The sequence below is a fragment of the Parasteatoda tepidariorum genome, chromosome 11 (assembly GCF_982258835.1).
Source record: "Parasteatoda tepidariorum strain Cologne lab strain chromosome 11, Ptep-v5.0, whole genome shotgun sequence".
Taxonomy (NCBI): domain Eukaryota; kingdom Metazoa; phylum Arthropoda; class Arachnida; order Araneae; family Theridiidae; genus Parasteatoda; species Parasteatoda tepidariorum.
Window position 1 is genome coordinate 66,938,217 of NC_141765.1, and position 14,036 is coordinate 66,952,252.

General features: G+C 28.8%; 1 protein-coding gene across 3 annotated transcripts in view; it reads left to right on the plus strand.

Annotated features, from left to right (window-relative positions):
* The first annotated feature begins 2,633 nt into the window (after positions 1–2,633).
* The window catches only part of Tdg (Thymine DNA glycosylase), a 29,804-nt gene continuing 18,401 nt past the window's right edge, over positions 2,634–14,036 (plus strand). The window contains exons 1-3 of one of the 3 annotated variants that reach the window (XM_016049564.4): positions 2,634–2,802; positions 5,487–5,922; positions 12,707–12,875. In XM_016049564.4, coding sequence (XP_015905050.1) covers positions 5,504–5,922; positions 12,707–12,875 — 588 coding nt within the window. In that variant the 5' untranslated portion in view covers positions 2,634–2,802; positions 5,487–5,503. The other 2 variants (XM_016049566.4, XM_016049567.4) reach the window with 2 other exon arrangements.

Genomic DNA, 14,036 nt, shown 5'->3' on the forward strand with positions numbered 1-14,036 from the left:
ATGGTCTTACCGTATTGTAAGTTTCAAAAGGAAAAAGTAAGAACAGTTGTAATGTTTTCAAGGTCCTCATGACTTCAATGTCTCCTAAATTAATATAGCTGTATCTTGTCTTTACACGAGACACATTGCCTATAAAAAAATTTAAAAAGTTATAACTAAATGAGCAAAAATTCGCATTGCACAGTAAAAACTGAAATCCTCATACAGTAAGAACAACTTTTTAGTAGTAATAGTATTAAAATAAAGATGGAACAGCAATTATATATAATAAATATACTTTTCTTTGTAGGTAGGTATTTTATTTGCATTGCACTAAAGCTGCACAATGGGCTTTTGGCGACGGTCTGTGAAACATCCCCGAGGATGATCCGAAGATATGCTATCACAATATTGATCCTCTGCAAAGGGGGTGGCTCCTCCGCTTTGGTAGCCCGACGACCTGCTCGCGAAGTCGAGCATTTTATTGTAGAACAGTTTAACGAGGACCGATACGGCGCAGCCTCTATCCCTGCTTAGGCTGATCAAAGTGGTCACCTACCCGCTTGTTGACCGTGGCCAGTGATGCTTGACTTCGGTGTTCTACTGGAAACTTGATCTTTACGATCAGTCCACTAAGGGACCTTTTTATTTTGTAAGAGCTAAAGCATACCATCGATAGATTACCACACGTTTATAGATGTGTTAAATTTATTTATAAATAGTGGTGGTCAAAATCATCTTAAATGTTATTTATAGAAATAAATAGAAAGCGCACATTTTACTAACATTTTAAGTTTACAAAATGCGTAGTTATGTAGCAGTAGGGTATACAGGATTTTTTATAATAACCATTCTGTAAATATGGGCCATTCTTCAAAAAGTCTGACAGTTACTATGGAAGACTGAAAAGTGCTGACTAATACCTTCTATTGAAAGAAATTAAAATTAACAACACTTTGTAGCATCTTTTTTACTATTGAAAGAGACTGTTTTTGTTTTAAATAATTTAAAAACTAAATCATAGTGTTAGTTATGATTGAATAATTAAAGATATTATAAATAAATAAAAATGAATTGAGTTTCTACCACTTTTTAAGTTTTTAGTGGCCTGTGGCATCTCTGCAGTTGTGTCTTTTGCTTTTATTCAATTTATTTTTCTTTGAAACTCTTTAAAATTTTCAAATTTTTCTAAACATGCATTTTAAAAGCATTAAAATTATTATACCATAAATACTATGGCTAACAGTTTAATTTGGCCCTAAAATATTAAATTTATTATTTATTTATAAAAGGAAGAGTGTTAAAATCTACTTCGCAGATAAGTAAACAAAGCTGTTTCTCTTTTTTGAGGGAATATTTTGTGCCTTTTGAGACATTTTGTTGCAATATATTTAATTAGCTAGAGTAACAAAAAGTACAGTAACGGATGATAAAACAAAGTAAGTGGCGTTTACGTCTGGCGAGCTTTAAGGGTTGTCTCAATTTTAAGCACGGAGACTTTTTTTGAGGAGGTGGAGCCAAGTGTCAATCTTGGTGAACGAATTATAGCAGCGGACCATCGGACGGGATCCAACCAGTTTTGACTGATTTTCAACAGTTAGGGCTTTTATAAGATGTCCTCTACATTGATAACAACTTTCATCTATATAGTAGCTGTATATTATAAAGCTATCCAGTAAAATCAAAATTTTAGATGCATCGGACATATTAGTTTTTAGAAATATAGCACATTTTACAATTTTACCCATTGCAACCGGATCTGCGCAAAATATAGTTATTGGTACAAATAAAAAGAAAATGTAAGAAAAAAAAACATATACAGTATATACAAATAAAAAATGTATAGTTCATAATGCATCTACTTACTACAGCAGACTAATTTAAGTTCTGGAACAGAAATTGGACAGATTTGGGGTTACTGGAACAGCTGGGTTTACTGAAACAGTAAATTAAATAACTATTATCTAATGTATAAATACTCAACAATAATTAGTAACAATACCACATTAACCACTAATTGCTAATCAAATATCAACAATGAACAAACATCAATCAATGACGAAACCGGAATATATGGCTTATCACTCCGCCGATGCGTTTCAGCCAGTGTGCTCAGACACGAAAGATTGAATGTTTTACCGTAAAATCTACCTTTCCAGAAGAACATACGAACTTCGTTATCTTAAATAGCAATTATTCAAAGTTTAGATGATGTTTTCACGTTGCTTTAAAACCCATAGTATAAACCCCACACCTAACAAGCTGAACAATTGATTTTCTCAGGGATTAATCAACTGAATACGATCCACACTTGCGATCTTGCGGGATTGTTTTTCGTTGTGAAAAATAAAAATAAAAATTGTTTCCTTAACTCCCTTACTGACAAAAGCGTTTAATTTTTTATTTCAATGTGATGTGTTTTAATTTTTTTTCTTCAAGTAAGTTTAATTCAATCTTTTTTTTTAAAATAAAAAATGGTAATTTTCTCCCTTTTGATAAGATATACATTTTTTGTAATAATTCATGACATAAGTACTTTGTTTAACTTCAGAAATACAAATTTTTTAAAACTTAAAAAACCGAATCCGAATCTGTTTCGGTTTACCGAACAGGAAGGGTTTTCTGTTATTTTTCGTCCTTCAAACCTGGCAATCATTCCTTTGCGGTTCTTTAAGAACTAAGTAGCGCCGCTACTTAATTCCGAAATATTAATTTTAATTTATTCTGTTTTTCTTTGATTAATATTAAACTGTTTTTTAAGATTAATCTGAACTATTTTAATCGCTATGGATCTACAGTTTATAATTTTGTGACAGCCAAAAGGTATTTATTTTCCGCCATTTTCATAACATTTAAATGCATGAAATTCATTGCAATTTGCACATTCATATCGTCAGTTTCAATCAATATACAGCAAACATTCCAAAAATATATGAAATTTAGTGTTGTATGACGAGAAAGGTACACAGTTTTTTAATTACACTTTTTTTTAGAATTTTAAATTTTCAGGTCTATGTTTTTCAATTTTTTGATAAAATATTTTCTTATTAAATATTAAAATATTTTAAGTTTAAATTATGACAAACGTTTTTTGAACATATTGATCGTTTACAAACCCTCATAATGTAATGAGTAAATGTGAGATAAATATATAAAAGTATTTTTTTTCTCAAATAAACTATTTTGTTTTGTCGTGATCTTGACAGCCATGTGGTTCACGTGATTTTTCTTTTTTTTATTTATGCAAATACCATTGAGTGTGTTTACGTTTTCTTTTTTCTTGGCTTATTTTTTTTCTCGGCTCTTTGATCAAAGTCAAGTTTTTCTCCAACTTCTTAGTCACTTGAAATTAAAATTGTCAATTACAATAGTTTGCATTTTTATATTTAAGGTATTTAAAAGCATGTTTAAATAGGTTAATATTTAAAATAATAATGATACTTTTCAAGAATTTTTACGTTCTAGTTAGTAAACTGCTTACTGTTATGAATTCGTTAATGAATATTATTTTTCGAGAATAGTTTTGAGATTTATTTTTAATGAAATATTTTCATTTATCATTAAATCAATAATTAGTTCCAGTTTACAGCCATTTTGAATGATTTATTAAATTTTATTTACCTAAAAATTTTTCTAAGTTTAGAAATTTTTATGCCTTTAATTACACAAACAGATGTGAAAGTTTATAATAAATTTAAATTAGATTCTTATTTATATTACTTCAATATTTAATTTGGTTAAAAAATTAAATTTATTGGTTAATTAAAGTTTTTGGACTAAGTTATAATTATCAGATGTATGTTTCAACCAGAAAATTCATCTGATAAGTAGTTACTTTTTAAACTCATATACTTTTAAAGCAATTGCATATATATTTATTGATTTTTAAAGATTATGTTATTAAAAAAATAAAGGAAAATTCCTTTTTCCTATTCAGTTATTTATTAATAAATGTGTTATGTTCAAGCTAATTAATATGAGTAAAATTGAAAAATATTTAAAGAGGTTTTAAATATTTTAACTAACCCATTAGTTATTGAAATTAACATTTAAATCAATATTTTAAAAGAGAGTTTTATGTTGATTGAAGTTTTATGTTTTTGTCGTTGGCAAATTAACACAATGTTTCATAAAAGTTAATCTTTTAAATTGTCTAAAATAATTAATGTTAAAGAACAAAAGATGTTTACTTCAAAATAAAAAGTTTCTTTCATTTGTCAATCATCTCTTTGATTTATCTTATGTTAAGATCATTTATCATTATTCTTGATTCTTGTTCTCATAAATTTTTAGGTATCATTTCATATTCTAAAGATTGATATGAGATTCTGATAAAGTTTCTTTTTCTGTTTTTTAACATTTGGAAATATTCCTTCTATTTTATTTATTATTATTATTGCACTTTTATTTCCTACTTTCCTATATAATTAGTGTTTGATTTATCATAAGGCCTGAGAGGCTCGGACTTAAAGCCTCTACAATTCTGGAAGCCTCTTAAATGTTACAAATAGTTATATTTTTCCACCTCAAGAATTATCTATTAGATTAACAGATTAACAAAAATTGAAATCAAAGAAACAACAAATTTTTAAATTATAATAAATTATTTAATTTATTTGGTTATTATCAGTTCATTGATTTTATATATCATGGTTGATGAATTGACTATAAAATTTGATTAATAACTAAAAATGTTTATAATTATCAGACATCAATGAGAAATATAGAAAAAAAGATGATTTATTTAGCTGAAATGTTTCATTTGTATTTTATTTAAAATTTAATTCTCAAATATTGTATTTTTTAGCAACTTCTAAGAATTACCAAATATTTTACTTTTTCACTTGGATCTTTGCTTGTGATTACTCACGTCAAGATCTGTCAATTATTCAAGATAATTTTTCTATGCTCCATATCTCGTTTCAATGGTTTCCTTCACTCATGATTTTAAATGTTGACAAAAATCAGTGTCAATTAATCAACATAATTTCTCTTTAAATAGAATTGTATGTAGTAGGCATACAGTTGATCATACAATTTAAACTGAGTGATTTGAACCTTGATAACTAAACTTTTGTCAGATTGATTCCTGCTTTTTGTCAGTTTTATGAAATTGGAGCATTATACCTAATACTAACGTCTTCAAAGTTTCCATCTAAATTTTAATCAAAATTTAAGAACATAATCCTTAAGCTAGTCTAATTTCTTAAACATTATGTAAAAAAAATTTAAAAATAAGCTTGTTTGTAGTTCTTAATATATGAGGCAAATGATTAACTGAGCTATCTATAATCGTAAAAAGTAATATAGCTCAATTAGAAATTATGCATTAGAATAATGCATTAGAAATATCTAAAATTGCATTTAAATTAAGTTACCCCTCTTTTTCCTATATTAAATGATGTGTTAATAATGTTTTACTGCGTAAATCTTTTTAGTGAATTCAATGTATATGTATGTCTTTAAACACTGAAAACTATTTTAATATATCATATTTTGTTTTTCAGGCATAAATAATTTTATAATGTCATCTCCATCACATACATCAGAATACTCATATTTAGGACCATTGTCAACATCTACACTTTATGGCCATAATGAAGATTGGCAGTGGTCTCCAGAAGATCAATACAATCATTATACTTACCTCACTTCTAGCAGTACAAATCAAGAACCACTGGATTACAGTATTGGATCCTCTATGTTTTATTCTGGTGAAGATAATATGGACAGTTCCTCTTATAAAAGCAAAACTATTAGTTCTGATAGTGGTTATCACATGGAAAATAATGAGAGACATGATGAAAGGCCACCTGATGAACAGGTATTTGAAACACTCGGTCAAACCGTCAAACATGATCCTTATCAGTATGAAGATTATGACGAGCTTCCTCCTCAGCCGAAAAAAAGAGGCAGAAAAAAGAAAGAGCAAAATGGAATCAGGTATTGAAATATTTATTTATATATATTCCGAAAACTTTTCTGCTGAAGTATGTAAATTTCAAAATATTGGGATATTTGAACAGAAATTTTCTATTTACCTCAATGATTGAAAATTTATCATAACAGTAAAACCTCCAAATAACGGTCCCTTGCAAGATGGTCCCTATGTGACTAGTGTTTAGAGGTAGCCGCTATTTGGAGCTACCATTGAATTGATTGTTCAAGAAATAAAAGAAATCTCAAACAGCAGATTTTATCCACTGAAATACTGATCCGATGATGATAATTTTTTATTTTTAAATGCCATTAATTTGCATTGGCAGTATTGAACTGTCTAATTATATCTATGATGGATATCTTCATTTATGCTTAAGAATTGTTTTTTTCACAATCAATGAAAAATATCTCAAGCTTGAGATGAAGGGTTAGAAATGTTGCAAAGATACACATTGAAATAAAGCAAAGATACACATTGAAATAAAATTCATGCTTTTAATAGGTGGCTATTGTTAGGAAATTGCCACACGGAGGTTTTCTTGACGATATGTTCTATGAAATATTGTTGCTTCCATAAACGCATGGCCAATCTTTGCATGTTACTTTGTTCAGAGGTGGTCTTTAAAAAAGGTTTGACTGTTATTTTAGTAATTTGCTGATTTTTGGCTAACATAAAGTATGATGTAGAAGAAATTTTTATCTGTTTTGAAAAGTTTGAAGGTTCTCAAACATTTGCAGAGCATTTTTGAAATTCAATGCAATGCTTTAAATTAAATTTGATGTTGTAATTAATTAATGTATTTAGTATAATGAGTGACAAATAACTCAAAGTTTAATCATTTAAGCTTAAAGACCATTGGGTCTCAACAACATATAAAAACTTTACTTTTAGACTAGCTTTTCATTGCATATTATACATAAAAAATGAAAATTAATACTTGGAAAATATTGCAGATGCAGAACTTATTTTATTATTTTGGCACTATTGTGTTTTATTACAAATTTTTACTTGAAAACACAAAATGCTAAAGTAGCATTTGTGTTAAAAAGTAGAGAGGCTAAGGTTGTTTTGATCTGCATAATGAGATTATATTTGGTTGACATTCCAATAGTATTCTCTGGTGGGACTTTTACGTGCAATTTTGTTTTGTCGAATAGTGGTAAAAAAATTGACAAAATGCTGATTTCTTTTTTGTGCAATATATGTGCATCTAAAGGGTAATGAATGTTGAATGCTTGCTATAAACACTCAATTTTAAGGTATGGTGACATAAGCGTATCTAGGGAAAATAATCTCTGTGGCAAATCTTGAAATAGCACCCTTTATGAAAGATTAAATTCTTTATATTGTTACAAAATTAAAACATTATTGGATATATGTAATTATTTTGACATAATATAAAAAGATTGAAAAAAAAATCTAAATTAGATTTGAATAATTGGCGATCGAAATGGGCTACAGGTGGCTTAGAGCAGAATTCTATATCTATGGCAGCAATCACGTGCTTTCACCATTAGTGTGCGCAAATTCATAGAAGAAGGAAGCATGTTAGTTTCTGTCTTGATTTTCAAGTAGGTTAAAAAATTTTAAGTTAGGTAACTATATGGAAATGAAAACTACATTAAACTTAAATCTAAAGGAAAATGTCGTGGAAATTCTAAAAATATTTTTGATAAGTAAATACAAAAAATATTAAGAAAGGGTAAAATATCAGAGTACATTCCTATACAAATAAGAAGTGGAGGAGAAGGGAGGGTCAAAACATGGCATCGATCTTCTCCCCTAGATGGCATATTCGAGCATTGCGATTGCGAATATTGAATTAAAGCTTATTTAAAATTGCAGTTGAATAGAAGGGAATTTCCATAGTAAGGTTTACCAGATGACCAAATTTTTAAGCTTAATATTTTTTAGCAAAAAAGGTATTTTCAATGTGAAAAACTGAAGATTTAGAAATATCAACTCCAAATTAACTCATAATATATATAAAAAATGAAATCAGTAAATGTTGATTGAGTTCTAAATAAATGTTAACACAAAATAATATTATTCAGACGAAGACTATGACTCTATATGCCAAACTATACATGTATAACAAAAATCATTAACATTTTCATTAAGACGAGACAGTATTCTTTGACTTAGCTAGTTTATTTAAAAAAATTTCTAAAATTACATCTATGATTATCTGAAAATATTGCTATGTCATTCATTTATCCTCTATAAAATTCATTTAACGATGCTTTATTAATTCTAATCCCCTCATTAAATTTCCCCCTGCTTTCTAAAGACATTTTGAATGTGCCATTTAGATTAATCGCCTATAAATCCCAAACTTTCACTTCCTCTTTCTAATTAAGTTATTTCTAACTCCTTCATCTCTCTAAAATTTTTGGATTGTTTACATTCTCAGGTAACAAATCCGAAATCTAAGAACCGAATTCTAGAAATTAAGCTCTTAATTTTGACATCATGGCGATTAATTTTTAATCGGCATTGGCAAGTTATTAATATTTTTATCTTATCTCAAAAAATGGATATCTTTATTTTAACAAAGCTTTATTATCAAAAGCTGAAATTGAACTTTTCTATATGGCTTCTTAAATTCTTCCAAAGTATATTTTTCGTTTTTGAGTTCCACAATTTAGCAAAGCTTATTCATGATTCTCAACACTATGTGAGTTTTTATTTTTCTGATGATTTTGTTTGAGTTTTTTTCTTAATTTGTTATTTGTATTGCATGTTTTTTTCCTGGACTTCTATACAAAACCATCGGGGTACTGAGGGAGTTAATTTAGGCATTTGCTTCTCCCTCAATTAGAAATGGTTTTGTTTTTATGGCTACCGAGGCCGGTACCCCCTGAAGACGTCGGCTTCGGTGGTCATATTTTTATTTCCTTCGTTTTCTTTATTCATGTTTAGTTCTTTACTTTTAGGGGTTGTTGAATTTTTTATTGCAAAATTAAGCTAAATAATTCTCACTGCATCTGTTACATTTTTTATTGCTTTAACTGGTGGTGCCAAGTTTATATTTACCTTTTCTGAAGTGAGGGGCCATGTACTTCTCACGAAATATATGTTTAGGTTTTAATTCAAATGAATTTGCATGTATTTCTGCTTAAAAGGCGATTTCGCTTTCTTCATGTAAAGTTTGTTTTTCTTAAAGTAAAACATAATTTATAGTTTTAGGGAGTAAGCAGTGTCTCATTTCTCAAAGAATTTAAAAAATCTGTCATCAAAATTTTCAACTTGTTTTGGTTTTTTATAGTGTAGGCCCAAACTAAGCAATCTTGTGGCAGATTGTGCATAAAATTCCTTTTCCAGTTTTTGGCATTATTAAAATTCTCATTTTTTTCCCCCCACCTAAAAGTGATTGTATTGAACCTTCTTAAATTTTCCGGTATTTTCAATAGCATGGAAGTATGAAGTTATATTGCTTCAATCGTTAGGCAGTTTTGGTGCTATTGCTGTTAAGATTTTAGAATATTTATCTAATAAATAATTATTTGAAATTATATTTTCTGCATTATAATAGTTAATTTAATTTAAGGTTTATATTCTAACATTTCTTTTTCTTTTAGATCTAGTTCATTTAATTTAATCCTTACTTCATCTGAACTATTATTACTCTTTCTTGTTAATTGAGTTTTCTTTATAATCAATTCACTATTATACTCATATAACAATAGGCTAAGGAAACACGGTCCTACCTTTAGAAATGATGATTTTTTTTAATTCTGTCTTTTTACCGAAAGATTTTCACTTTCACTAGCCTCAGACCAGGTAAGGTTGACTCAGCCTTCAGTGGGTCAATAAAATTAGTACAGTTCCAAGCATGCTTGGGGACTAAATACTGGGTATTCCATGTCTGGCTGACCAACCAACCAACCAAAATATCTGTTCCTGTACCCTAGAGCCAGAGGTAAAAAAAAAAAACTGAGATGAGCAGCTTTGGTTCTCCATGGGCTGTCGTGCCACTGAGTTTACTTTAACACTCAATGAAAGCAGTTTCTGAATTATTGATTTTGTGGCAATTCTAGATTAGATAATTCCACCTGTTATCTCAACAAAATCCTCAGCTCTTTCAATTGATAATAATTCTGAAAAATCATCGACAAACACAACCGAATAAGAATAATTCTTCTACTCATCATTGTGGAATGATAAATAGAAGTTTCTCTCCTAATTCAAAATAAATACTGTTATTAATTAAAAGATATAAACAAATATTTCATTTTCTCTATAACTTTTTCACTATCATTTTTTGAAGTTGATTTGAAGAAAATAGCACAAAGTACATTATTCAGCTCACTATGAACACTGACGTATTATACCTTCTATGAACACGCAATTTCCATTTCCCAGTGTGATAATTTTATAAGAATATCCACTGGAAGCATTTAAACAACTACTATTTATTAATAATTAAAATTGATTTCTCAGACATATGATTAATTATAATGATAATTCGAAATATGTATGGGATTAAGGAATAAGGCTCTCTTACTTCCTCATTCTTCTAATTCCTGCATTAAACTCAACTGATGTCGTTGCCATATGCCATTAAGGCAAAGAAAGTGCGCTTCTTGTTTTCCAGTGGCACCATCTATGGCCATCTACATCCGTCACGCACGTGCGTCACAGCTTGTATATAAGACGAACCCATTCATTCTCAGATCGTAATTTTGACCTGAACCAGAGAATGATTAGTCTTCAATTCAGTACCCACAGAGGTATGATTTGCTATGGGAGCATGGAGGACTTTGTGACCTGACAGATTTAATGTGCACCAGTCACCCTTTACTGCTCTGGGAGTCTTCGGCTGTTGAAGATTAAACTCACAACCACTTGGACACGGGCCCAACGCCCTATAAACCAGGTTATCCCGGCCCAAACTCAACTGGTAATTATTTTGAAATGAAAAGGTTATTAACTCATAACTTCATGACACTCTTTAGCCTTGGCTAAAGAGTGTCATGATTTGCTCTTAGCCACGAGAGGTAGTAAACAATTGACACTGCAAGTAATAAGTAACTGATTTTTTTTCCTTACTCGAAGATAGTGAATAAATAAAAAAGATAGTGAAAGTGTCTCAAATTTCTAAAGAGATAGCAAATTCAAATATATCATCACTTTAAAACTGTATTTTAATAAAAAGAATTTTTTTAATAATAAATGTCAAGTTAATCTTTCAAGCACTGATATTTGGAAGGTTTTAATATGCCATCTTGAGAGTGTATCAGCTTCATGGTAACAACCTCCCCCCTCCCTTGTTCAGTTTGTGAATGTAGTATACAATGTTTTCTCCTTCTTCAATGCTTACCAATTTGGATTGCCTAATATATATTTTAAAATTTATGCATTTTTTCCTTAGGCTCTATAATTAAAAGAACAAGAAAATTTCAAATAACTTTCAAAATCAAGGCATAACTAATGTATTTCTTACTCCTATGTCTAATGATTATTTTCAGTCTTATGTTGAATTAGTAGCATGTTTGCAATAATTAAAGAATTCTGCTACAAGTCAATTTTGATCACAAGTAGTTGGAGCATTGTAAATACTACTTTCCCCACTTTTCATTTTCACATTAAAATACCTTTTATAAAGATTCTGAAGTGCATTTATAATAAGTCCTCAAAAGTATTCTTTCTGTCAGCGGAAATTTTGCTTCTCACAAAATAATCACAGATGATATTAACTAAATTAGTGTGAGACAATTGTTTTATTTTTAGAGTATTCAGTATTTTTAATTCTTAAAAAGGAAAAATTTTTAGATATTTTTTTTTTTGCCCCGTTTTTAACAGTTGTAAAGTTTAATGATGAAAGTTAGAAATTTTGTCTCGTATTAGCTATTGCTTTTCATAGAACCAGCCTTTTCATTCTACAGTAGAATTAATGTTAAATTTGTGCTTTAAACTTTAATAACTGTTATGTTTCAAACTAAATCATTATTTTCTTGGTTGTTTTAAATTTAAATACTTTGTAGCAATGCACTTGCACTTTTGACGTAAAACTTTCATTTCCATAAAGAAAATGTCATTTGCATAAATAGTACAAATTTGTTTATTAAAATTTTTATTATACATTCTTTCTTTTACAGATCATCTTATAAGAGTCACTGAAAAGATATATTATAAAGAATGATTAGTTATTACTTTCCTGTGTGGAGTGAGGGTACTCTTAACTTGTGTGAATATAATCAAAGAGATTTATATTTATTCGGAATATGTATAACATTTTATTTGGACTTAGTATATAGGCTGTATTAACCAGGGGAAAATAAGATAATATTCAAACTAGTAAGCTCATTCGTAATGCATAAATAGTAATTAAGCATATGTCCCTTTATCGCTGTTGCTCTGTACTCATTAAGGGAATACTTATTGTTATAGCCGATTCTAACTTTTGTGTATTTAATCTAAAATTCTGTGTTGGATTTAACTCTTGCCATCTGAAACTCTACTAGCCCTCTGAGTATTTGACCCATAGTTTTAATTGCCCTGACATTTACTCCTTAAACAAACAGGTTTTCACTCATGTTATTTAATTAAATTAAGTGCAATGTGTGGGAAATTTTTGCACAAAGTTTCCCAGGATTTTATCTTGCAGTGCAAAATATACTAAGTGCAAAATATGCTTTAATATTAATATATACTTTACTGAGTTGAGAAAATACTTTGAACTATATTACAAAAAGTTTATTTTCTCTTTGTTGATTTTTTTTACTTAAAGCTTTCTGTTTTCTCCTTTTTCCTTGCTAATTTAAAGAAATTTCTTTTTAACAGTTATGAGTATATAAATACACCTGAGGGTGTGAAATGTATCAAACAAGAAAGAGTAAATGAAACTTTTAAACAAAGAAAGAGAATGGATCGTTTTGATGGAATGCCTGAAGAAGAAGTTATGAAGAAATCTCTTCCTGATCATCTTAGTCATGGATTAGATATTGTTATTGTAACTATATTTTTAACTATCAATTATAATAATATTTTACTTTTTTCTTGTAATTCCTGTTTGGACATACAGCTTCATTTTGCTAAACCTGCATTTTTAATCTTTTGAATCCATATTACAAAAATATGTATCTAAAATCTGTTATAAGTATGCTAAAATGTGTTAAGTGTACTACTACATGTTATTTTGGCCCAACTGTTGAACAGTGTAAAAAAAAAATGGATCAACCTGATTAGCTAATAGTCTAAAAATCGGATCTTCATGTTCTTGGACATAATCTTAATGGTACAAGAGGGTGACCTCAAACATGCTAATTAATTAGTACACACTATATTTTAAGTTGCAAAATCGGGCACAAAAATGTTCTTTCTCTTAATTAACATGTATCTTTTTTGACGGATTTGGATTTTTTTACTTCCAAAATATAGGAGGCAGCTGCAATCTAGGAATTATAGTCCCCATAGTTTTGTCAGGAGAGTAATTGTAAGTTTTCAACCTCTTAATGTTAATTTTACTTTTTGTGTATTTCAACATATCTCAAACTTTATAAGCAAATTGAAAAAATTTTGCACTCAATTATAAAATTCGTTCATCCAATGATAATTCCATGCAAAAAATAACTTTTATTAGATATTTATTCTTTTTTATTTTATTTAATAATAGTCAAAAAATTTTGAATTGTACGGTTTAAAATTTTTCACATCATTTTAAAAAAAGTAATTTTATGTAACTATGTAAAAAATTGGAATTAAATTGGTCGAATAGTTCCTGAGAAATCAAATTTTTAAAGAAATTCGTATTTTATTAAATTTCTCAGGAACCATTTTACTGATTTTGCTCAAATTTTGTATTTTGTTATGTAAATTCTAAGAATTCATTTTTTGCGTGGAATTGTCTTTGGATAAACGAATTTTATAATTTTGTGCAAAAATGTAAATGTTTAAATTTACTTAAAAAGTTCTTAGGATATGGCGAAATATGCAAAAGTAAAATTAATATTAGGGAGTCCAAGCTTTTGACTGCCCTCCTGACCCAAACTATGACTGTGTTTCCCAAATTGCAACTTCCTCTTATAATGGGAGGGTCAGAAATCCGAATCCATTGAATAAAGGTATGTTTGTTCAGAGAAAGTGCGTTTTTGTGTTTCATTTTGTAACTTAA